At 47.7% G+C, this 25857-nt stretch overlaps 2 protein-coding genes across 3 annotated transcripts in view; one reads left to right on the top strand and one right to left on the bottom strand.

Moving 5' to 3' along the window:
• The window catches only part of LOC111840710 (sodium/hydrogen exchanger 9-like), a 32169-nt gene extending 23844 nt beyond the window's left edge, over positions 1–8325 (bottom strand). The window contains exons 1-4 of the mRNA XM_023805831.2: positions 8034–8325; positions 6946–7145; positions 3432–3509; positions 3270–3346 (exon numbers count right to left, since the gene is read on the bottom strand). Coding sequence (XP_023661599.2) covers positions 3270–3346; positions 3432–3509; positions 6946–7145; positions 8034–8181 — 503 coding nt within the window. The 5' untranslated portion in view covers positions 8182–8325. The remainder of the gene's footprint in view (positions 1–3269; positions 3347–3431; positions 3510–6945; positions 7146–8033) is intronic.
• A 1461-nt stretch (positions 8326–9786) lies between these two features.
• Positions 9787–23914, top strand: dipk2ab (divergent protein kinase domain 2Ab). Of its 2 annotated transcripts, XM_023806130.2 has the most exons (5): positions 9787–10231; positions 14923–15010; positions 15114–15781; positions 20927–21230; positions 23552–23914. In XM_023806130.2, exons 3-5 carry the CDS (start codon positions 15128–15130, stop codon positions 23881–23883), a joined length of 1290 nt encoding a protein of 429 aa, XP_023661898.1. In that variant the 5' UTR covers positions 9787–10231; positions 14923–15010; positions 15114–15127; the 3' UTR covers positions 23884–23914. The 2 variants fall into 2 exon arrangements, with proteins under 2 accessions (XP_023661898.1, XP_023661897.1); XM_023806129.2 differs by having other exon boundaries at positions 14923–15781.
• Positions 23915–25857: the final 1943 nt, after the last annotated feature.

Here is a 25857-nt window from a genome sequence, read left to right as displayed (position 1 = left end):
TCGGGGCAGGACACATTGTTTTTTTTTTTAACTTTACACATTGTTAGGATACATTTATTTTCTTACTTTACAAATTAATATTTTGATAAATGTGCTTAGATGTGTTTAGTACAGTATATGCTCAGTTTAAATGCTAAAAAAAACATATTTAGGTTTATTTATATTTATTTGGGGCCGGGAACCAAATAATTGGTTTTCCATTATTTCTTATGGGGAAAATTCGATCAGAACTCGAACTTTTTAGGATTCGATCTGGAGTTTTGAACGGATTAAATTCGAGTTCTGAGGTACCACTGTATATATATACACACACACACACACACACACACACACACACACACACACACACACACACGCTGCGTGGCGGGAGTAGGAGCCAGAAGGCTTACTAGGTGGAATTGGCACGCAGAAAAGAATTTGATGTTGCGGACAGGAAACGGGATCCCAATTAACATAATTTGGACTCACAGTCTCCTTCGTTCGTTTGTCTGACAGTTCGTAAGTTGAAACTTCGTAAGTAGAGGAGCGTCTGTATAGTTAATGAAACCATCAGCAGCTGGTCTACCAAGGAGACAAGGGGAAGACGCTAAAAGACATATTATGGGATGCACTGCATGAACTCCACCTCAGGCCTGGTGACCTGACACAACACATTTATGGGAGCGTTTGCCCACTGTTACCCTGCCAGTATGCTTCCACTGAATCATCAATTTTACAGAAAATGTAACGGGTCAAAGAAATTACGATAATTTTCCAAAGCAGAACTGCGAAATTCCAGGTCAGGTTCCCTCCGGGATCTGTAGATGTTACACTAACAGCGCCCCAGGCGTCGGGACTGTCTGCTTATCATAGTTCCCCCAGCTGCATTTTTGCTGGTTTGATTAGTACACATACACTCTATTGCCAAAAGTATTGGGACACCCCTCCAAATCATTGAATTCAGGTGTTCCAATCACTTCCATAGCCACAGGTGTATAAAATCAAGCACCTAGACATGCAGACTGCATCTACAAACATTTGGGAAAGATTAGGTTGCTCTCAGGAGCTCAGTGAATTCAAGCGTGTTACCATGATAGGATGCCACCTGTGCAATAAGTCCATTTGTAAAATTTCCTCGCTACTAAATATTCCACGGTCAACTGTTAGTGGTGTTATAACAAGGTGGAAGCAATTGGGAACAACAGCAACTCAGCCGCTCAGTAGCTACAGACCTCCAAACTTCGTGTGGCCTTCAGATTGGAGTGAAAAATCATGCTTCTCTGTCTGGCAATCTGATGGATAAGTCTGAGTTTGGCGGTTGCCAGGAGAACGATACCTGCCTGCCTGCATTGTGCCAAGTGTAAAGTTTGGTGGAGGGGGGATTATGGTGTGAGGTTGTTTTTCAGGGGTTGGGCTTGGCCCCTTAGTCCCAGTGAAAGGAACTCGTAATGCTGCAGCATTCTAAGCCATTTTGGACAATTTCATGCTCTCAACTTTGTGGGAACAGTTTGGGGATGGCCCCTTCCTGTTCCAACATGACTGTGCACCAGTGCACAAAGCAAGGTTCATAGGGGCATTAATGGGCTAGTCTGGTGTGGAGGAACTTGACTGACCTGCATAGAACCTTGACCTCAACCCAATAGAACACCTTTGGGATGAATTAGAGCAGAGACTGCGAGCCAGGCCTTCTCGTCCAACATCAGTGCCTGACCTCACAAATGCTCTCCTGGAAGAATGGTCAGAAATTCCCATAAACACACCCCTAACCCTTGTAGACAGCCTTCCCAGAAGAGTGGGCCAACTCCATATTAAAGCTTATATATTAAGAATGGGAGGCCATTAAAGTTCATGTGTGTGTAAAGGCAGGTGTCCCAATACTTTTGGCAATATATTGTATATCCCCAGGAAAATGCTAACTAAAAGGTATGTTGAGTTACTTCTGTATGAGGCTGGTGGGTGTTTCCAGTCCAGAGTTTGGCTGGTGTTGCGTACCAGACGGCATGGAGAGTGAGCTGTCACCTTGAGAGAAACCCCAGAGAGAAACACGCTGGTAAAAAGCGATCACTGCCGGGGGAGGGGGTGGGCTTACATGCCTGAACCTCAGGATCAAATAGAGCAGAAACAAGGTAAAGGAGTCTATGATATCCTGATGACACACAGACCTCAGCCTGATGCTGTTCTCTGAGCATCGTCGATCTCCCAGGACTGGACCACAGACTGCACAGTGTGCTTCTGGAAGAAGGAGTTTCAGTGGATAAGGAGATTTTGTACATGTTCCGAAAGCTGCAATGGATGACTGGAGGTGTAGATACTGACATCAAAATTGGTTTATATATCAAGGGGGGCAGTTTGGCCGTGGTTAAAGCCAAGGAGACAGGTGGCTCTGAGGGACAGGTAACATCTGGATTCCTCCACAGAGATGCTGTGCACATCTGTCCTACTGCTTCAAGCCAGAGGGCTGCAGTAAATCCTTGCCAAGCCAAATGCCAAACTCAGACACTGTGGAAGGAGCCCGGTACCGACATCTGCTCCTAATAACCAGCAAAAGACCACAATCCAGAACCACCTCGAAAACTAGGCAGAACCGCAAAGAACAGAAACACAAAACCATAAGCGAAATACGATCCCTAATCAGACAATAACTCCATGTAAGTCGAACGATTTGAAACACAAAAATGCTTTCAATCGCCAAACTGTTGAACGTGTGAAAAGATGCACTTCAGCTGGCAGAGTGGTGTTACTTTGGGCTACTACAAATTTAACAAAGGCGATCAGCGCCCCCTATTGGTGACGAAGCAGATCGCTAATGGCCAAGAATATATACATTCTTAACGCAAAATTTAGATGCTCCAAATACAATTGATGTATTTGAATGAGGCCGCATATATTCAATGTCATTCTACGGCAATTAAAACTGGAGAGAAGTAATAACACAGCGGTGAAATTCTCCAGACCAGTTGGTTTTCAAAATGAAAAGATAAGGAGTAAGCATGCTGTAGTTTGGAAACGAGCGACTGTAAGTGTAAGCTGTTGCTGTCTCCACTGGCTTCCTTTAATGCTCTGCTCATGCTCCGGTTTACACACGTATCTCCCAGATGTCTTTTCGCTCTGATTTCTTTTCTTTTCCCTTTTTATTTCTTATCTTTCATACGGCGTAAAATGAAATGTAATGAAAGCGTGTTGTTGCTGGCAAACGGGTCATAGCCTCTATATCCCGGGGGATCAGCGACATCCGGGACATTGATGTCCCCCAGTATCACCGGATTCCTCCATTCATCAGCAGGACTCACCCTATAATCCCGCAAGTGAGCAGAGTCCCGATGAGGGCGAAGGTCAAAACGGAGCCAATGTTCTTGAAAAACTGCCTCTGCGTCAGAAGAAACGGCAGCGAGTCAGCGCACATGAATGAAAAAAACAGATCGTAGTTTTAAATATGAACAGGACTTGCGCACCTGGTTTAAACTGTACGCTCCGTGAAAAATGATGGGCGGCAGCAGCAGATTGAAGAAGATCTCGGGGTTGAAGGCCATCTGAGGAGATACATGATGACCAAGCTGTGAAGCTCCGAGCTTCGAGAAACATAAAGCCAGCCGCACTTATAGGCACTTAAAAAACAGCGTATATGCAGCACACCGCCCTTCCCGACGTATATGTCCACCTAACCGTGAACTTTATAGCATCAAAATGAGAAATTTATTGAGTGTTTTGCACTACTGTAATCTGCCGTGACAGTAAATGCTGTAAACGGTGTTTTTCTTAAAAGTCTCTGAAATCATAGCAGTTATTTTACTTATAATAGCTGTTCCTCGTGACGGTGAACTCCCTGTGCCTTTATAGCATGGTTATTTGCCTGAACCGCTTGGAGATTGCAGTCCTCAGCTGAATGATACTCGTTTCTGTGATTGACTGGTGATTCTTTGCTGGATGCGTTTCAGGCTGTGCACTGATGTCCCTCCTGGTCTCACTGAATTTCTAATGCATTTTACATAACGTCGTTTCTGGGTCTGTGATGGAGCTCGACACCTTCCTGGGCTTTGCATAGCACACTAATTACTGTCAATCCCACATCAGCATCATTAACCCTCTCCTGGCACTTCAGCTGCTTCCCGGGCCGGTTTCCATGGTAACCCTCCGGTAACAGCCTTTACCTTTGGGCAAAATAATGCTAAAAGTGAAAGGATTCAGACTGCGAATTACATAAACATGCAGATGTCAGAAAAAACATCGCTTCTTCTCATGTACGAGCAATTTCAAGGATTGCAGAAAGGAAAATGGTAATTGACTCATTTAAATGCGTTTTATTTCGTGAATAGAGCACTTGACTTGCTGTGAAAAACAAGCAGTAGAGCACAGATCCTTGCGCGTACTTATTAACACACCTTACTGTCACCTGAGCTGGGGGAACCTAAGCACGTCTGTCATATAACACGATCTCAACACGTTTCTCTCAGTATAAACTTGCTTGAAAAGACACGCAAATCTGGAGGAAAGCCATTGCCTCCAAAACGCAGCACAACGCCACACTCTAGTGGTTTAAAATGACTGTTCAGAGTAAAGTTGGATTGGAGCCCAGAAGTGCGTATAAAACACCGCACGTCTGGAATTTTATCTGAAAACACTGAAGGTTTCTGCTTTCACTCTGAAAAAAACGATTATATTACCATGCCACTGATTTTCAACAGCTCTTTGTGCATCATTTTATATTTCAATGGAGCCAACAAAACAAAAATTTTATCTCAAAAAGAAATATATCAGAGTAGCCTATATCCTGGTAGTTTCGTTCACATAATAGTGCGGCTGTTTTATATTGTCAAACTGCCTTTTCAGTAGATCCGCAGTAGTATAATCAGTCCACAAATTCTACAGCCCTGTCCTTGAATGACGAGCCTTCAAAAGGATACAGTAATTGCAGTGAGATCCTTCTTTCCCTGCTTGGACCCATCTGTGTGAGAACTTAATCACTCAAAGGCCATCTCCAAACTATCCAAGCGAGTCCTCGCTACCTGTGCACTGATTGAGCCTTTTCATGCTATTTATTCTCTCCGTAGGGAGAAAGAGCGTGATTCTCAGAGATCTCGGCTGCTTTTATCGCGGCCCTCCAGGGGCAGCTAATGGACGGCGCTCTCTCATTCACAGAAGAGTCCAGACAAAGCGGCATGCAGGTCAAAGCCTAAGATATACTGAACCTCAGTGCTGGTTCCAGGTGTACCCAACCTCAGCTGGAAATGGACCAGGTTTCAAACTAACAAGCTTGTGACTTTAAAGCAAACGGTGCAGTGTACTTGTACACTCTCAGGCGAAATGCAGCAAAATAAAGAACAAGTTAATAACACAGGCCTATATTAAAAACCAGACAAACAGAATGGTCTGGCATTATTAATATTTTGTCATTTTCCACCAGTTTGCAAGCTCTGTGTTGAAATACATGCAACGTTATTCTGTTCTTGAAATGTAGCATGTTGGGGTCAGTACCACCCGACCCCACCCTCGGTGACCTTTCCCCATTTGGCCAGCAGGCATTGCTGGTCATTCTGCCTTTCCCCTCTATCTTAGTTCCTAGTCTTCCATAGTGTGTCTTCCCTGTTCCCCAGACAGCTGTGTAGCTCTGTGGGTTGAGTGTGTGGTTATAAAGCCTTTGGTAATCTGTTCTAGGTCAGCTTCCTCCATTTATTTGTAATTTTTGGATTTTGTTCCCCAGTGTTTATTTTCTACTTTAGTTTTCCTGTTCCTAGTTTTTGGTTTGTGTTCTGTTTTGGGTTTTGCCAGGTGCCTGTGTTTGTGATCATGTATTACCTGTTTTTGTTATATTCTTAGTATTTGATTCTGTTTCTTAGGTTCCCTGTTGGTCTCTTGTTTCCATGATTAAGTTCATTAGATCCCCGTTTACTGTTTCCCTGTGCCTCACGATTGTTCTACCTGATTGCTCATTGTCCAGTGCCCTCTCTGACTGGTTAATTGTTCCATGCTTTGCTCCTGCTTCTTTGTTACTCAGTTCAGTTTGTGTATTTATGTTGCTGCCTTAGTTCATATCCCTAGTTGGTCATTGTGTTACAATGTCAGTTACTGTGTGTTTGTTTCTCTGTTCCCTTGCCTGCTTCTGGTTCCACTGTTGCTCTCCTTCCCTCTTGTGCTTTCCTATGGATTCTTGTAGTTACTTATGTTTTCCCTGTTTGCTTTTTGACCCCCCCCCCCAGGGTCATTTTGGTTTGTAGTTTACCCCAGTGTGTTCTGTTCCACTAATAACCCCGTTATCTCACGAGCTGCCAGTGGATCATCCCCTTCTCTTCCTGCCTGCACCATGCCACGTGACCGTGAGAGTAGCATTAAATGACTGGTTTCATTCGTTTAGGGGAGAAGCTACCATCTTCACACTGTAGTTTATACCGTGCATTTAGCAGGTTATAATCACATACTTGTGTGCAGGAAAAAGGGCTCACAAAATGAACACAGACGTAACGTTTTAATTTGACTGCCAGTGTGGTTAAATATATTCATATTTGAACTTTATAAACAAAATGCAGTGAACAGAATGCATTTATACACATGCACTGGGTAGAGATGCTGGAAAGCAGCTTGCTCTCCAAGCCGCAGTGCCGAAATTGCTTTGTCTGGGGAATAATAATAACAATTAATAACTTCCTCATTTATGTTTATTGACTGAGGTTATGTTAACTCACGCTGCTTGTAGGTAGGACAGTCGTGGCTTTATTATTGTTGTGGTCACCATATTGTAAATATTTAATCCTGTTTAAGAAAACGTGCGGTAATGAGATTCATTCTGGCTCACCTATAACTAATCCTGGCCAACCCATCGGCCCAGCATCCGAGTATTATTCACCTGAACCACGTGTACCCCGGTCATGGAAAGACAACTGGATACATGTAGGGAAAACCTCCAAATATTACTAGGGAGGTGACAAGTCATATTGGAAGACCACAGCCGCAGGTGAGGAAGAGCCACTTTACCTTATGGAGGATGGAGCCTGCAGGCAGGGCTTGGGGATTTGGAGTGACTTCTCCCACGTGATAATACTCGTGAATGCGCTCGGTGACGTTCACCAAAAGGAATTTTGGGGTTGTGTTCAGATTTACACACTCGTGAATCTCCCCGGTGCCCCTCTTCCACGGGGTGGCTGCCAGCTTCAGAATTAATCCCAGAATAAAACCTACGTGTAAAAATGAAACCTTCAAATGCCTTTCCAGGAGATTAAACCATCTGTCAGCTAGCAGGATGGCATCACACAAAGTGAAGCCATAGCTTCTGCGTTTCACATCAGGGCCGTTTTGCGTTTTCAGGTGCTTTTTCAAAATGCTTATTTGAAACCGATTATCTTAAATGAACGCAAGATCAACGTGGTCAGATAAACCCGAAAAAAAGCACTTAGAAGCACCAGACTTAATACTGAGTTACATGGTAAACACTGCCGCTAGGCAGAGGGACATTTTGAGCAATTCATTATAATAACTATTGTTTAGATTACGGAAAAGCCGTGCTCAGTGGTGCAGCCTTTTGGTCACAATCCACTACGTAGCGTGGTGATCATCTCATCTGCAACCAGCAAAAAATGCCATTTACATCTGCCGGGCAGCGGCCAGTGTGCTGACTTTCTGGCACCACCGAGACACGACGTTACCGCATCCTTCCCATTTCTGATACTACAGGGGAACTGTGTGCAAGGTGGTGTAGAGGCAGACAGCGAAGCAGGAAGCGGGGTTAGAGGAGGAAGTGTAGCCTTCAGGCTAAAAGTTTATATGAAAGCTGTTTAATGAGGCGGAGAAACTATTACTGAGTCATTGAGTTATACTGACCAGCCTAGCTTACAGAAAATAATACGACCTAACAGTGTAAAAAGCTGCGCTTTATTTCATACACCCTGTACTTAAACGTCCACCAGGAGAATACCAGACTGATTACTTTGTCAATGTTTATGACTTTTTTTAAAGCTCTCAATTTTTTCTTCACACCATCCGCAATTTTTTAAACTTTAAAACGCTGAAAAAGGACGCGGTGAAAACGAGCCTGAGTGACTGCAGCATATGCAAAGCCGCCTTACCATAGAGCATAGCCCCTCCAGTTTCGTGTAGAAATCTCACTTGGCGTTTTTTAAGCACCCACATGGTTAAAATGGTGAGAATCAGTATGGCAACGAGCAGGAGGAGCTCCGTGCTTTCCCTGCGGTGCCTCTCCAGACCCGTAGGCATCTTCTGTCCAGCTAAACCCTACAGACAGCAGGACAGGTGCATTCGGTGACAGCTCTTCTGTGTGCTGCATGCATTCACTTGAATGCTGCAGGAGCTGCATCTGAGCGAAAAGCTGCAAAGACTTTCGGGAGATCAGTGCATCACAAGAGTGTGCCACTTCCTCAAAGCGCTTGTTTTCCGTTCACGGGCTGCTGCTGTTCAACAATGCAACGGGAGTCCCCACAAGAAATGGAAATAGAAACTAACGAATGCAAATATGCATTTTAAATAAATTTGACTTTGACCGATCAATGAGCACGATTAATATTGCAAATTGTTTAAACAATAAACAATCTCTGGATGCAATGTAACAAGGCACTCATAAACCTTATCATCCTTAATTAAAAAAAACATCCCGACCAAATCTTTACCAGGTTTATAATATATCAGCATTACCTGGGAACAACTAGCATTTTGTACACTCTGTACACATTTAACATTGCAGATAAAGGTTTGCGACCTGCTGCTTACCAGTAGGATTCTTTTCGCGCGTTTAAAGCCGAAATGAGCCATTTCAAACTATGTGACAGTTCACCAAACCTACCGCTAGATGTAAGCATAGGAACACAGTTTATATATACAAACGCCTTGCACCCCCGTGGGAGTAAGATGCAACGTGGTCTATGAAGAGAATACTGACACATAAATAATATTTTATAATAATTTTAGACTCTCTAATCGGCCCATGAAAGCCAGAAGTTTTACAATTATTATTATTCTCATTATTTACAATTTACGCGCACTGCTCGCTAAATCACAAACCATGTTTTGTCCAATCTAAATTGTCGCTAAATTATTGCATATAAATAACTTGTATATTTGTTTTAAACACAAATTCTTACAGTGAAAACATTTTTTTATTTCGATTGTAACACCAGTCAGGAAAGTAATTGCGCTATAGGCCTATCAGATACAGGAAACGATAAACTTCACAACGATTTCCTCCAAGATTGTACCAGATAAGCTATATAATTATACCTATGTTTTTGTCATTCGGCCTACTTGTAATCATCATACTCGGTTCGCAAATGTAAGAGTATGATCCGAGCAGGCGATCAGACATGATAAACCGTCACGATTAAACGAGAATCACTATTCTCAAAAAAAAAAAAATCACAATGGCTTACTTTTACATTGTTTAGACAAGATATTTTGTGGGGACAGTGACTACATCGTGTGAAATTACGCACTTTTAAACATAGTTAGGCCAAAATCTTGTAAGGTTTTAATGACATTGTGCTTACATGGGACTGTAAAAATGAACATTTCAGGTGCTCTCATCGTCTTTCATAAACTATTTTCAATCCATGAAATTAGGGTGTAATTTTATCCAGTCGTTCAGAATGTATATTTTTACCTAGGCATATGTTTAAAGTGGGTGGAAGTTAAATGAGTCTGTGGACCTGAGGATTTGTCCCATACGGGGACCGACGCTTATTTCACACTATCTGAATACTTAACACTTTATTTCAACTGGTTTGTCTGTGCCATTAACGCGTCGACGTGTAAACCCAAGCGCAAATTTTAAAATAAGGATGGCGAGAAAAAACGAGTTTCAAAGAGCGCACTCCGAGGTCTTGGGGGGTTGATTCAATGCCTTGACGACTGCCTAGAAACCGCTAACGTAAAGAGACCACGGGAGTCGCAAACATGAGTGTGGCGGCACAGGATTCTCGCTGGGAGGCTTTGTGTGTGGAGGAGACCTGGAATTCGGAGAGGGAGGTGTAGGTCCGTTGGAGAAGAGGAAATACGCAAACGGAGAGATACAAACACGGGGATTTTTTAATGAACGCGTCGGAAAGGATCTGCATGTGAATATGACTGTAAGAACCGGAATCCTACTCTCCTCCGAGGACTGAGCGTCCATGTGCGTGTTTCACTGCTTCTGCCACAAAGTAATCAGATCCAGGGTGTTTGAGAGAAGATCGGGCAAAGCACAGCGCGAAACACACGCCGGCCGAGAGGGACACACTGCCCGGTGGATCTCATACTGCTTCTGATTACAGCGCCTGTAAGTAAAGGAGGGCGTTTAGGGTCCTTATATAGCCTCCAGTGTTTCTGCCGTCTATCTGTTTATTTACACGATCGGTGCTTGATTTCACTGCACATTCAATTGCGCTTGAAACTATACATCCGATGAAAGATCAGATCGCTGTGCGATGTTTTGTTAGTTCAGTGTATATATGACATTAATATAAATCTAACAGCCGAAAGTCCTGCTGTGTTCGGCTTGATAATAATCCCTTATATACGCCATTTGATCGACGCGTTACTTGTCTCCCCAGTTGTTAAAACGCTGCGCGATTCTTCAGAAAAATATCTAATGCATTTCATTACTTTCCAGCGAGGCTGTTCGGCAGCAAACATGGTTGGACTTTATTTAGTCCTGTTTCAGCTGCAGCCGATGAGTCCGTGCCATTCCGGTCCTAACAGTTAAAAAGAGGTATTAAAGAGATGAATAAGAGGCGAAAGTAGTGAACAAAAAGTCTGCTGTGTCCCGGCTCTTTAGCCGGAGGGGGGACGGCTCAGGGTGCCCGGGCATGGGGGAGTATCATGGGCAGAAACGGCCGTGTCAAAGAAGTATTTAATCGCAGGGTAGTTGCGGTCTGGTAAAATATAGAGTATGACTTTACGGAGAAGGCAGTTTAATTGCATTTATTTAATCTCCAAACACAATTTGCTATAACATTTGGGCAGCGTGAAAGTGATCTGAAAGCTGACCTTTCCGGGCTTTGAAAAGGCACCGTCTGCTCGCAGTGCGCTTCTGCTTTGGGGTTTGCTCTCGAGCGTCAGAGAGCTTTAATCTTAGCGCTCTAACCCCAGCATCGCAGCTATGACACCCTGTCCGTCACATCCAAAGACTCTGTCATCCCTCATTTGAACCCTGTGTTTTAGGATTTTCTCACTGTTTCGATTTTGCATACATGCAAAAACCCCGAGTTGCACTCTTACGTGAAAGCAAACGTGGTTTGATGGACAGGACACTCAATATCCCCGTATTTCTGAGCTATGAGTTTGTATATTCAGCACTCTTTGAGATGTAGAAATGAAGTAATCTGTTGGATGGCCACTTCATTATAGCGGAATATATGTGTCGTTCTTTGCTGACACGCTTTCTTTGGAAGCGTTTCAGTGTGTGGGTTAGACGAATATGAATTAAAAAAAGACATTGAATTTTATAGCCGGCAAAGTAGGTAATCAGTATGACATTTTAACTGGAAATGGTGTGTGGGACGGTGAGTCTATCTGTGGCAGACATACGCGTTTATGGGCAAACAAACACGCCGCCGGATCCAAGAATAACTGTAACCAGACGGTGAGTGTAACCGCGCTCATGTGTCGGTCTGCTGTTTGTAATGTCGCTGTTTTCAGCTCTTTCGTTAATTCGACTCGGATGTATAATTGCTCTGGCTGAATGTTCTCTGATTAGACTTTAATTACTCCACTAAATGATAACCTTGGCGAGTCTGAAGCGAAAAGAGCGTTTTGCACATTTTGCCGTGTTTGAAAAGCGGCATCGGCAAGCGAGTACCCCCGTGTGGGAACTTGTCATGTCTCTGGTTCCGGCTCAGTTCTGATGCTCCTAAACCCGAACCCGGTCGGTCTGATGATCGTTCAGATGAGAAGTGTGAGGAGCGTGGGTTCAGTGGGCTGAGATTAATCCTCCTCACATTAAGTTTTTACGCCTTAAGTAGACTAGTAATTAAATCTTCCCTCGATTTGAGCAAAGCTTAAGGGGACAGACCTGTCTGCTGTCTATAATAGCCATCACGTCAAGGTGTTATGTGATTTCTGTCACATCCCGAGCAACTCGTCGTCGAGCCCGTGACCGTTTCCTCCTCTGGGGCCCGTTTTGCTGGCTTCTGTCTGACGCTGGAGCACCTTCAGAGATGGAGCGCTTGCCAGCCGTTCCTATCTCTGCTTCGCCAGCTGTTCCTTGATGATGGACATTAATTAGACGATTTCTTTGACAGTCAGCGTCACCTGTCCGGTTGGGCTTATCGGCTCCTCTGACGCCATGCCTTTGGGGTCTGGCCTCCAGATGCGGAGCTGCCGAGTTGAGTATGACTGCTGTATTCCCGTGTCCGTCCCGCCGTGTACTTCAGTGATGCCAACAACGATTCGGCAGAGCTGAAGGTCCTTCATCCCCACAAAAGACAGATACCAGGGCGATTCCGTCCGATGTTTTTTTTACACTTAAGAAAATTTGACCAGAAATAGGACAAGAAGGTACTGGAAATCAAATCCAGTAACTTTCCCTTATCAGTGACACTCTCCCATTTCGTCTGCATTGCTGGTTTTGGCTCATGTCTGTGTGTGCCTGTCCGTGTACGAGACGGAGCGGTCTTAATAAAAATGGCAGCCACGAACCAGAGATTGAAAATTGAAACTGTGCACTTCATTTCGAATGATTTTATGTACAAAAAACGTTCTCTCAATCAAAGGGGGGAATAATACGTAGGCCTACACTATTTTTCCAAACTCGGTAATAGTTTGCTTTTTAATACACTTAGCAGAGCCAGACAGCTCATATATAGGCTGAAACATGAAATGAGGTAAGAGCGCCTGTGAGTAGCTGCGCCATAACCTGCGCTTACTGCCGCAGAAACGCTGACTGTCCCTGGGCCTCCATTAGGTAATTAATAACTTGAAGCACCATAAAACTACCCGTGAACAGACGCAAATAAAGAAAAAATAATAAATGTTATTTGATTATAGTATTTAAGAAAATAAACGCTTTCGCTAGCCTATGTACAGATACGACTACCATAAAAATACAACATTGCAAATGAATAAAAAAAATAAAAACATAAATAAAATACATCAATCATTTTAAACAAACATCAACCAGAACGTATTAATTCTCTTATTATTTCGCGTGCGGTCTATCGGCGTGTGTATTATAACGTGAGGCGGACCGAGGCATCACAGGAGCAGAAACACAGCCACTTACTTGCGAGAAAAACACGCTCTTTATTACATCAGGTACCCAACCAGAACCTAAACTATTACTCGTAAGAAACACAAGGTTGTCAGATGCTGAACTGTAAGATACACACACGGTGGGAGATTTACGGAAGCTAATTACACACGAGGATCGGACAGGGTACACACAAGACACGGGCAAAGACACGCGCGACAATAAGGAAATATAACCATTAACAATAACAGCAACAATAAAAGGGCTATTTACAACTACACGCGGGGCATGCTGGGACATGCGCCCCGCCGGTCCTACAGTACGCGGGGTTGCAAGCTCACGCAGGAAATCTTACGGCAAGTCTATATTATTCCATTATAAACCTAACATTAGCTACAAAACCATTGCGGGTAGCCTGCAAACCATATAGACTATTTACAAGGTAATGAAACTGTTACATACATGTAAATGCGTGTGCAGACTTGTTTCAGATTGAAAATCTCGCGCCAGCCAGCTGACCGAAGCTGGCAACCCTGGCAGTTGATATGTGCAGTTATTCCGTTTGTATGTATGTGCCTATGTATGAATGTAAGAGAGACCTGCTGTCTGTCCTCGACCCCCCCGATGCCCCAGCAGACGCGGCCGTCCGGACCCTTAGCGCTTTACTCCGTGCGGAGATCTCTTGGTCTGTGTAACGAGCTCGTCGTGTTCTGGGGCTTTTTTAACCGACACGCAGAGCCGTTGAAATACCAGCTCGCCAACAAGTGTCCAATTAGGAGGGGAATCGCATTAACGCGAAAATCCGATGAAATTACACCAGCACGATTAGGAAAATGGGCCATTTTATTTCCCCGCTGTAATTGTCTCATGTAACGGCTCTGTTTTGCTTGTCTGTTGGAAAACGCAGCATTTTGGAAGATGAAGCATCCTCCTCGTAAAGTGTCTGTAAAATCGTTGGGGTTTTATAATTCTAAACGTTTAAGTAGCCGGAAATCCCGTCTTTATGCACGACGTGAGCCTGGCTGGTTCAGCTTCAATACGTCCTGTTTCCAAACTGGTTCCGCTTTGTTTAAAGGGCTTTGAGAGCACAGACACGCCAATCTTGTTAAGGGCGTAAATGTATCAACATTTAGGGACCAAATCGACCTCGAACCCCCTGCTTCTCCTAAATAGACACAATACTGCCTCAATATTGGTAGGAACACGTCCCTACCGTTAGTACCAAATTTATGCTCTTGCATGCCCTGTATTTAGGTGAAGGATCACCAGAAAATCCTGTCAGTCACTGCCGATCAGTCTGTGCAGCGACATCCAACAGTGCTGCGGTCTTGTCCTTCACTTGTGTCGACGCTGACACCTGGAAGATTCTGTGGTGCCAAGGTTGGTCTGGTTCAGTGTGTACGTCCATCCATCCATTTTCTGTACCCGTTTGTTCTATTCAGGGTCGTGCCACAGGTTCAGTCCAGTATACCCATTATCCGTTTTAATGAGGGGGTAAATCCCTCCCCCAAAACCCTTTCTGTGACAGACCCCCCCCCCCCCCCCCCACCGCAAAAGGCTGCTTCAAAGCATTTTAAAATGGACCCAGGGAACCTTTTGATCAAAGGTCAAAAGGATTTTTTTTCCTCTCATGTTTGTGCTGAAGCACTAACGAATTCCCCCCTTTCAGGGACGCAGATGGGGTCCTGGTTCGGCTCTGGGTGGGTTTGCTTAACTCTTGGCTCACTGGGCTTTATTTCCTACCCCTTCACCCCCCCCCCCCCCCCCCCCCCAATCTGCAGGCTCGCTCTCTGACCAGGCGGGGTGAAGCGATGGACCTCGAGGTTCCTCATGGGCGAGGCACCACTGTGACTTTCGTTCTGTGACCTGGTAACATGCTGCACGTGTTCTCCGAGCCCGTGACCATGGTGCCGCTGTGAGGCTCAGCCAAACGTTGCTGTTGCCCCCCTTGCCCTCCCCCTCCTCCCCCCAGTGTTATGTGAGACCATGCTTCGCTTCGTGCCCCTGAAGCTGGGCCGTCTCTACCGCTGCCTGAAGCTGCTGCTGCTGCTGGGACTGTCCGTGGTGCTCCTCATGAACACTCACAGCCTGCTGGCCTCCTTCCAGAAGAACGAGCTGGCCGACCGCCGGTTCCTCGGCCTCAACAAGTGTCCCGGCTGCTTCGGCACCAGCTGGTGTCGCAAGTTTATGAACGGGCAGCTGTCCTTCGAGACGTGGGGCCGCCTCCGCTTCCTGGACATCTTCAACGTCAAGAACGTTTACTTTGCGCAGTATGGCGAGCCAAGGGAAGGCACCAGGCGCGTGGTCCTCAAACGCCTGGGCTCCAACCAAGAGCTGGCTGACATTGACCAAAAGATCTGCAAGCGAGCCACAGGCCGGCCGCGCTGCGACCTCGTCCAGGCCATGTACAAGACAGAGTTTGCACGGCTTAATGGCGACGTGCGGCTGCTCACGCCTGATGTGGTGGAGGGCTGGTCGGATCTGGTGCACTGTCCCTCCCAGAGGCTACTGGACCGGCTGGTCAGGAGGTACGCCGAGACCAAAGACTCGGGCAGCTTCCTGCTGAAGAACCTGAAGGACACGGAGAGGATGCAGCTGCTGATGACCTTGGCGTTTAATCCGGAGCCGCTGGTGTTCCAGGTATGTCCGGTCCGGTTTCCATCCTGCCATCAGCCAGCTCCACGTGAACTGGGGCCAGGCTTTTATATGCCATCGTAAGTCCTGTCCTTGATCAGAGGCGAAACTTCACAGGAGAACCTGCCTACCTGGTGCTGTCAGTCTGTCTAAATTACAGGGTTGCTGCCCTTCACCTCCCTTGCCAGACTTGGTTTGAACGAGTGGTTTCCCAGGCAACCTTCTCGGTGTTCCTGGTTTATTTTTGGGCTGTGTTGGTTTCACACATGCTTCGTGTGTGCTTCTCTGTGGTGGGATCTGGGGAGGGCGTCACACTGAGGAAGCCGGTCAGTCTGCCACATTTCTTCCCTGTGACATGGATTTTCGGGTCAGTTCTTCTTGGTGGGGCTGGACCCCCTCGATGGTTTAACTTAACTTAACACTGACCAGTGAAGTTCCACATGGGGATCTGGCTCTCCAATGCTGTGAGGGAGAGGACGTCTGCATCCTTTGGATGTGCAGCCTGTGAAGTTTTAATTCTTTGATCCCTGGCAGTCCTTCCGGAGATTTCCGTGGGCTTTTAGGCCTCGTGGTGTCTCGGAGGATTACGCCACAGCGCCTCTTCACTGTCCTGCTAAGTGCACGAGACTCATGAATTGTTTATTCGGCTGTGAACTTGTGAACTGTGTGGAACCCTAGGTTTGGGTCAGAATGCTCTCTCGGATGAGACTACCGGCAGAGATACTCCACACTTCCCCCTGCTTGTTGAGGTAAACAGAATATTCCCTTTGACTGGAAGCAAACGGTGACCCAGATCTGGCTGTTGGAGATCGAGCACATTTGTGGAAATGCAATGCTCTCTGTGGCCCTGCAGGGGGAGCTGCTCCAAGCATTGTCTCTAATGTTAAGTTCTCCCTCCTCTACCCCAAGGCAGTGTTTGCCGAGTGCCCTCATTTACATCTGAGTAACACCCCTGGATTGTTTGCTGAGCAAATGTGGGACCCCAATCAGCCGCTTCTCCAGCCTTTGCAGTCGGCTTAGTGGCGCTATTCCCCGCCTTTTCTGTGTGGGAAACGGGACCCCTTTTGTCCACGAAGAACAATCCTTCAAGTTGTTGTATGGCTGGTTGACAACGGCGCAACTGTACGTTCTCAGGAGCTGGATTTGCTCGGCTATGAGCCAGGAATCTCTCAGAATGCTCTTGAAGACAGTTTAGCTTTGGGGGTTGAGTATTCTTGGAAGGACCCAGAGCAGTAGGACAGGCGATAATGTCTCAGGCTCTACGTTTTAAGTTTCTTTGTGGTGTATGTGTTCAAGTATGGCTTACTAGCTGCGTGATAAAGGTATATTTTGCCGTTGTATTAATAATGAATTATTTCTTCTGGTCTTCTGCCAGCTAGTAGGAAATGATTCCTGCCTGGAGAGGCATGAGTTCAGGTCCTGTAATCCTATAGACTCTTTCAAACTGGGACCAGTACATGATGTGTGACTCCATTTGGGAATGGTCCCGCTTGATGAAAGCCTGTATGTTCCTCTAAAACACTCTCCATCATGAACATGGAAGTAAATCCATATTTACTCTTAGCGGTTCTTGCAAGAGACTTTTTTCTTCTGTCCTTGCCAACCTTCGATTGAGCCGTAAATGTTCACTCTGCAGGTTAAACAGGTAGAGCTGAGTTTCTTTAATAATTGTCACGCTGTCATACATCTGTGTGTTAAGGCTGAGCCCTCTAAGAAAGGCACGTGATTGCGGTCTTTTATAAAAATATTCTTCATGGGTCGGATACCCCCCCAAGTCTGGACCCAGATGGGCTCCGTTTACACGAACGATGGCTGTCATGCCCACAGCTGCTTCGCAGGGGGGGGTTGGGGGTGACAGATTATTAGAATGTCCCCCCTGAGCGGTGGCAGCTTGTGTTTACCCAGGCCTGCAGGCCACCCGGCACCAGCTGCTCCGTGTAAACGGACCAGGTCCAGGGGACCCTTCAGCGGGTCCGACGCCGTGCGGGGTCACCAGGGTCTCCGACTCATGCGGTCACATTTCCATGGCAACCCTCGCCTGTTGCTGGGAGCATGGAGGGCTTCCCCATGGGGGGGAGTCATCAAACTGGCTACTGGTTGAACATTTTTGCAGAAGCCTCACATGGTTAGTGGTGGGGGCGGGGAATACGGAACCTTCCAGTAGCCCTATTTTATTCCTGGTCCTGCAGGGCCATGTATGGTTCTCCTGGCTGTGTGTACGGGCCACGCCCCCTAACCTGCCCCGATCCTCCCTACCCCGCCCCCTCCGATTTCATCCATGACATCGACTCGTACCTCATGCCCTGAGCTGTCTATTGTTAAATGGCCCCTGGGTCGATTCCTCGCCTTTCAGCGTCCCAATTGACTTTGGGGGGGGGGGCGTGGCCTGCGGCACCCATCAGCGGCATGCGTGAATGCAGTCAGTAGCTCATTTACGGTTTGATTAGCCCAAAGCCACTTTTTACATTTGATTTGGTTCATGGGGATGATAGCAACGTGCAGTAATGAGCATCAGGGACAACCTGGATATACAGATTAAAGGTCTAATTAGAAAGATCATTGCATACGCCTTCAAATGGCCAATAATTAATTAAAAAAATATCTAAATATATATCAAAAGGGTGAAGAATGACGGTGCTCGCATGGCACACATGTGGGAACGTGTCTCTTATACGTGACTGATCCTGCTTCCTCTTTTTCTTGGAAATCTGGGATACCCTCCCTCGTTCCCTCTGATGTTCCCTCTGCATACGTGCAGCTTTTAAATTTCATTCTGCCAGGGAGCATGAGTGCTCAATTCAACCAATTATTTCTTTGATTGGCCTAATTTAAGTGCCTGTCGCTCAGAGCTGAGGCTGCTGGCCAGAGTAGGACGGGGCTCCTGCTGCTGTTCCCCCCCGTCTCCGGAGTATAAAAACATCGTGCATGCAAACCCACACGGCCTGACTTTCGTTCCCTTTCCCTTTTCATATTGGATTCCTAATTAAAGGAACTGGGAAAGGTCCCAGCAGCCTAAACGGGCGATTCCCGCTCTGTGCCGTTTGTATGCTTGTGTGGCTTTTATCCCCTGGCCACTCGGGGATTCCTGCCAGTTCAGGGTCCGCGTTTCTCCAGATGAAGACGCAGGGGAGCGTAGGGGAACGTGAAAATTAATCAGAAACCGGGAACAAGCCTCATCTGTCAGCCTATGAACTGTGGAAACTGGAGGAGGGGAAAAAAGAGAGACTTTGAAACCCAAACAGACAAAACTGGAGCTGTTTTCATCTCACTATTTGAGGTGTCCGTCCCAGTACAGCTCTAATGCGGCTAAATTTTAGGAGGACGCCTCACACAGACTTCCTAACGAGCAGATCTCCGTCGCGGGATATGAAAGGAAACTCCAAACGTCTGGTTTACATGATGGGGAGCCGATTTGGGAATATGTGTTTGAATTATTTTTTCCTATTTTCATCTGACGCAAGCATGGTGCAATGGTCCGGAAGAGTGAAGCTGGGCGCGTGCCGGGATGCCGGCGAATCCCAGTGACGTCTGTCGGAAACGGCCGCTTATCCGGAAAGTGGCTTTTGCCGATTACGGGGCATGTCCCACCCCCAAGTGTTGCAGTTCACCTGAGTGGCCTGTCTTTGCGGGCTTCCCGTGGGTTTCCCATAGGTTTTCTTTGGCTTTGCACGGGTTTTCCTTTAGCTTCCCGTGGGTTTCCCATAGGAATCTTTTGGCTTTGCAGAGGTTTTCCTCTGGCTTCCCGTGGGTTTCCCATAGGTTTCCTTTGGCTTTGCACGGGTTTTCCTCTGGCTTCCCGTGGGTTTCCCATAGGTTTCTTTTGGCTTTGCAGAGGTTTTCCTCTGGCTTCCCGTGGCTTTCCCATAGGTTTCCTTTGGCTTTGCACGGGTTTTCCTTTAGCTTCCCGTGGGTTTCCCATAGGTTTCCTTTGGCTTCGCACGGGTTTTCCTTTAACTTCCCGTGGGTTTCCTCTGGGTTTCCCATAGCTTCCCGTGGGCTTCCTTCAGCTTCCTCTGGGTTTTCCTGTGGCTCCCTGCAGGTTTCCTGACATCTTGATTAAACACAAACCCGTTTGGCTGCCGGTTTCCCCAGTAACACTGAGGGTGCGTCAGGTGGCCGTTTTCTGCCTTATTTACTGCTTTAAACCCACAATCCAGCCCACAGACACTGAGCTGCTGTCTGTCGGCTTCACTGTAGCCACGCTTTTGCAGATTGCGCTCTATTATCTTCTCATGACTTTGACAGTTTTGCTCGCTTGTTCTTTGAAGCTCGTAAATTCTTTTAGTCTACAGAATATATTCTGGCAGTATTTTCTGCTTCATTGCTGTGCCTGCTTAGCAGTTATGTATCTATTTGCATCGTTTGTGGCCTTTAAATCCTCTTTTGTAAACTTTGCCATTTTTGTGAGTAGCTGTTAGGGTCCTCGGTTAAGCCATGAGCCGACCGCCTCATTTTCCGGTTGCTTCAGCAGGAAGCAGAAAGCGCCCAGCCTGTATCGAGCTGCTATTATCATGCGGGCAGCTGCCCTATTGATTAAGTGCCATAGGAGTTAATTTTCTCACTAATTGGGTGGGACCCCCCGGGACCCGCCCTCTGTATAATCAGCTCACTGTCCTGACACTATGCTTTATATCAACCCCCGCTGCCACAGCTCCTCCTGTGTTAGGGTTAGGGAGCGTCATCATTGTGTTTCTTCTCTGTGTTTCTATCACACTCCTCTGTGAGGCTTTACGCTTTCCCAGAGCCTGTGTGCCACCCCAGCTGGCCTGCTTCTGCCTGGGGGGGGGGGGGGGTAACATGCTCAGCTGACCCCCCCACATCCTCTTCAAGGTTTATCCTCCCTCTGTCCCACATCTTTGAATTACAGCGCAGTGCATATTTGGCAAAGGAGCACATGAAGAATGTCTTAGTTTTTTTCCTTCTTTTTCCTTTGTTCTTTTGTTCTGTCATTGTTGTATTCCTCCTTTTGTTCTTTCTCATTCCTTCTTTCCTTATTTGCTTATTTCCTTTTCATCACGTTTTGTCCTTCTTCATTCTGCCTTTCATCTTTTTTCTTTCCCTCCTTCTTTCTTCCCTTCCTTCCTTCCTTCAGGCGTTCATCCTTTTGTTCTTTTGTCTTTTCACTCCTATCTCCCTCTCTCTCTCTGACAGAGTTTCCCGTCCGACGAGGGCTGGCCTTTCGCGAAGTACCTGGGCGCGTGTGGGCGAATGGTGGCGGTGAATTACGTGGGCGAGGAGCTGTGGAGCTTCTACAACGCCCCCTGGAGGAAGCGCGTGGACCTGGCCAAGCAGCTGATGGACATTGCCGAGCAGCTCACCAACAACGACTTTGACTTCGCTCTCTACTTGCTCGACGTCAGCTTCGACAACTTCGCCGTGGGGCCCCGCGATGGCAAAGTCATCGTGGTGGATGCGGAGAACGTGGTGGTGGTGGACAAGCGGCTGATACGGCAGAGTGAGTGTGCCGTGCCGCCCGGCCTCCAGCCGGGGGCGCCATCCGATGCCCAAGCTCGGCAACATTTACAGGGAGGGGTGGAAGTGGGTCTGTTTCCGGAGAATGAAGGACTTGTCTATGTACAGTTCATTTTAGTGGTATGAGTATTCCATGGACATGAATTAGTGACTAAGCAGAAACAGCTTAATTGTCCCAGTTGTGAAGATCCCATGAGAGCTGCTTCCTGTGAGTCGTGCTCCCCGGACAGACTGGTGCACACTGTCTGCACTCCTGAAGGGTGTCTGCTAACGCTAGAGATACTGTGACACCCTCACATACTCCTGGGGGCTGTGTCACTGGCCTGGGGAGGGGGGGTGTATTTTTGTACATGTCTGAGTGTCCAAGAGAGCCACCAGATGTGTGTGGTGAGTATTTATCACGCCCCCTCGCTGTCACTAGATTCCCCCCCCCCCCCCCCACTTGGGCAGTGCGTCATAGAGTCATGTTGGGAAGCTCCAGTGCCCCTCAGCAGAACCCCCACAGGACTCCAAACTGACGACCTTGCGGTGACAGACCAGCATCTGTGTGGGACCTGCGTGGGGGGGCGCAGCACCGAGGACGGGTTTGGTTCAGGATGAGGAGGGGGGTGCTTTTCAGAAGCAAATAATTCACTTATTCTGTGCAAAGTGCTGAATCATGCCATTTAATCACTGACCTTGAGTGGAATGAATAAAAGCCCCCACCCCTATTTGCTGGCATGTCCCAAAAAATGTTCCTGTGAAGGTTAAGGACTCTGGTGGTTAGTGGATACCCCCATTTGAAATAGAAAGCCCGCGTGACTCTGCCTGAGCCCAGAAAGATCAGTCCCCATCACAGCTGTCCATCAGATTCAGTCGGGCCTGAGCACCATTGCAGGAGCTGTCATGTTTCGATAGAATCGTCCAGATTTGAGGGGGGGGGGGTGTGATAATATATTTGTGCAAGACTGCACTCTGGCCACGTGCCCGGAGTCCGGGGGATACACCACGTACGGGCATCCTGGCCGATGGAGGTCTCCACGGTGCTGATGTGCTGCTCTCGCTGGATTTCCGCGTGTTCCTCCATGAGCTGTTCGCTTCTCATTATGACCCTGGCGCTCTGCGGCGGCTGCTCGCAGGGTCAGCCTGTCCCACATTTAATAGCCCTGCGTGTGTTTTTAAAAACTCAGACTTCTCAGAAACTGACAGCGTACACAGTACTCAGGGACGGCATCAGAGTGAATTATGGCGTGGCGAAAACACTGGGCGTGCCGAATTCACAGCCACGGGCGTATTATCTGCGGTACGATATTCCTAGGGCTGCAGCTTTTAAGGACGAGCGCGTGCGGTTTCAGGTAATGAGATCACGGCCAGCGAGGCCCTCAGCGGCGGTCTGTCAGGATCCTTCTGAAACACCGGGATGGGGCGGCTGGGAAACGGCTACAATGAAAACTCCGTTATTAATGGTGTAAACAGATCTTCCTAATTTGGTCATATGATCAAAATGGAGCTCTAATCCAAAATGAGGCGTGTGCGTGCGCCCCTGGGCGTCACCTGCTGCAGTGTGCATTTTAGTAAACTGCGCAGGTCTCGAACCTCCAGCTGCTCTTCCTCCACTCATCCTCGACCGGCTTGGCTAAGCTCAGGTCAGCGTGCGTCAGAGATGTATATAACTCACACAAATTATTCCCAAATGTCTCCCGCTGAGAGGGATTTGCTCCAATTCCCTATCGGAAAGCCAGCGGACAGCAGTGTCAGCTACCCTGCCTCTGTTTGCCTGTCACTCACCACGGTCAGGTTTAAAACCACACTCCTGTAATGTGGAATTCCTGTGGATAATGAGGTGTCTGCTTTCTGTCACTGTTCTCTGTGCTACATTCACATAATTATCTGGTACGTGGCAAAAAGATCAGTGAAGGTGAATGTAGGCCAAGCTTCACAGGAAGTGGCAGCAGGATGCTTGTTTCCGCACCGTCGGCAGTATGTTAGAAGTAAACATTAAAGAATAAACAATAAAGGGCTTTACAGGGAAAATGTTTTCTCCCAGTCTGTTCGGTGTTAATTTTGGGTCTGAGATGTTGCCTGTAAGTTTTACAAATTTTTTCTTAGGGCAGAGTGAAGAACGATTGATTCAGAGAGATACCCAATCAGAGTGTAGAGGAGGTGGGTCCAAGCAACTAGAGCACAAGGGACTAAGGCATCCGATTGCTTGGTCCCACCTCCTCTACAATTTGATTGGTTATGCCTCTGACCCAATAATTTTTTTCGTTCTGCCCTCAGAACATGTTCCCATGATCTGAGATGTTCCCCATGTTCTTCCCACAGACAAGCCGGAGAATTTCGACGTGTGGTACGAGAGCCGTTTCGAGGAGTGTGATCGCGAGGCTTGCCTCTCCTTCTCCAAAGATGCCCTCTGCTCGCGCGTCACCGTCGACCACAACTACTATGCCATCTGCCAGAACCTGCTGTCTCGCTACGCCACGTGGCGCGGCACCCGGGGGGGGCTCCTGCACGACCCCCCTGCTGACGTGGCCCGGGACGGACAGCTGGAGGCCTTGCTGGACGAGTGCGCCAACCCCAAGAGACGCTATGGCCGCTTCAGGGCCGCCAGGGACCTGCGTGTTTACCTCGAGCAGCTGCTCAGCGCTGCTAGGTAATGAACGGAGTGGCCACTCCCCCGCCCCCGCCCCAGCCAGTATCCCCTCCACCGGACTGAAGGTGGCTCTGTTCCTCGTCCTGCCTCACATCAGACCTCGAACTGTTGGGTGATACAGGATGTCCACTTTCTGGGACACTTCAGTTCCCAGAATTCCACTGCTGGCACTAACCCTAAGCTGTACTAGCATATCCATGCCTAACCAGCCACTCGTACCCAGGTCATGTGTTTATACCCCCCCCCCCCACCCCCATGTGTCCAATAGGCAGGACCCTCCTGACTCTAATCAGATGATACAATGATACAATCTGTTCCAGAAATCCAGCTGGATCTCGAGCTTGTCCTCAGTGGCTCGCTTTAAATCAGCAAATCCATTCTCAAACCAGGCAATCATTTTAAAGGAAAGCGGTGAGGATCAAGAAGTGCATTTATAGTAATAGAAAGAACATTCTGGAATTGTGAAGCCCCGTTAATTTCAGACGTTAGACGCGTACACCAAAGAATCAGGAATTAAGGAAGGAGCTGCGTGTTGTATGAGAACTCCCCTGGGCATTTACCCGGCCTGTGGAGGAGCCCTGTGCCAGCGCATCATGAGGTCTGCACCCCTCTGGGTGTGTGTGAGGTCCTTCTCCTTTTCCACTGCAGTCTCACCTTGACGGCTTTGGCTGTCTCCCCCAACTGATAGCCGGGTCCTTTTGATTAATTAAAATGGCTGATCTCTGTCTCTTCCCTCCTCCCTCCCCCAGGCATGTTCAGGCCCTCACACCTTTGATAAATCACCTGCATTACTCTGCTCTCCTGCCGGAACCGTGGGGGGGCTTTGGTCGGATGCTCCGAGAGCCCGGCGTTCCCACTCTCGGTTAAGTGGGCCGTCCTGGATGATGCCTTACTTATGCGTGACAGGAGTGTGGGTCATGGGGTGGGGGCTGGGGGGTGGGGGCTTGGGGCTGGGGGGCTGACCAACTTCAAATAAAGTGCTGCGGTAAATCGGCCTGTTTGCAGCCCAGCAAGATCTGCTGCATCATCCAAAACCACCGAGAGACCCCCCCCCCCCCCCCCACACCACTACCACAGACACTCTGAAAGAACGGCGGAAGTATCGGATGTCACGCTCAGCCGTCTGTGAGCTCAGGGGAGTCCCGTCTTGCTCACTCTGAAAAAGCAATAAACTTTATTTTGGAAACGTGATGCTAGAATAGATTATATATCTCCCCGGCCCCCCTCCCACCCCTGGTGTGCCTGGTTCGCATTAATGACCGTCTGCTTTTGTACTGTAATCTCGTTCGATTACAATCAGCGCAGTCTGATTTTCCTGTGCCTTTCATTCAAAGTTGTACAAACACAACTTTTAGTGGGTTTAATTATTAAAGTACATGAATATGCATACTGACCTGGTGTGGGTGCCGTTTGTTCTGGGCTGGGGTGGGGTGGAATGACCCAGCATGGACTGCTTGTTTCCCCAACACTGCTGTACCTTCATGTCTGCAGCCCATCTGTACTGACCAGACACTCTGATCCCCAAACTCGTGAATTGTGGGTAATGGACTGAGTCCTGGCTGAGCCTTGGGGGCCACCAGACAGGCCCTCCCAGCGGTGTCCTTGATTGGGAGGCAGCAAAAATGTAACTTGACCAAGGGTCCCCTAGGACCGGGTTGAGAAACGCTGGTTTAAGCAAATGGGAAGCACTCCTGTTTGTCGGATGGGGGGGGGGGGGGGTCATCTCAATGAGACACTGCAAAATGGAAGTGTCCCCAACGGGAGTGACTCTGATACACGCGTGCTGACCGCCACACCCCTGAGCGCTGAGTCAACTCAGCCGGCCCGCCCCCTATGTCTCAATCAGACCGCGAAGCCGCCCCCCCATACACCGCTGGCGAAGCCGCATCAGTGGAAGTGCGCCATCCAAGCGCCACACCATAACTCGATGTAAAGTCTATTACACGGTCTTTTAAGACAGAAAACAAGCCACATTTTC

Source organism: Paramormyrops kingsleyae, chromosome 1 (assembly GCF_048594095.1).
Source record: "Paramormyrops kingsleyae isolate MSU_618 chromosome 1, PKINGS_0.4, whole genome shotgun sequence".
Taxonomy (NCBI): domain Eukaryota; kingdom Metazoa; phylum Chordata; class Actinopteri; order Osteoglossiformes; family Mormyridae; genus Paramormyrops; species Paramormyrops kingsleyae.
This window is presented reverse-complemented; position numbering and strand designations above follow the sequence as displayed.

What these genes read in the sequence shown, in the direction of transcription:
- dipk2ab (XM_023806130.2), top strand. Translation starts at nt 15,128, where the DNA reads ATGCTTCGCTTCGTGCCCCTGAAGCTGGGCCGTCTCTACCGCTGCCTG. An exon ending in CGGAGCCGCTGGTGTTCCAG is followed by an intron (nt 15,782 to 20,926) that starts GTATGTCCGGTC and finishes TCTCTCTGACAG; the next exon opens with AGTTTCCCGTCCGACGAGGG. An exon ending in CAAGCGGCTGATACGGCAGA is followed by an intron (nt 21,231 to 23,551) that starts GTGAGTGTGCCG and finishes TTCTTCCCACAG; the next exon opens with ACAAGCCGGAGAATTTCGAC.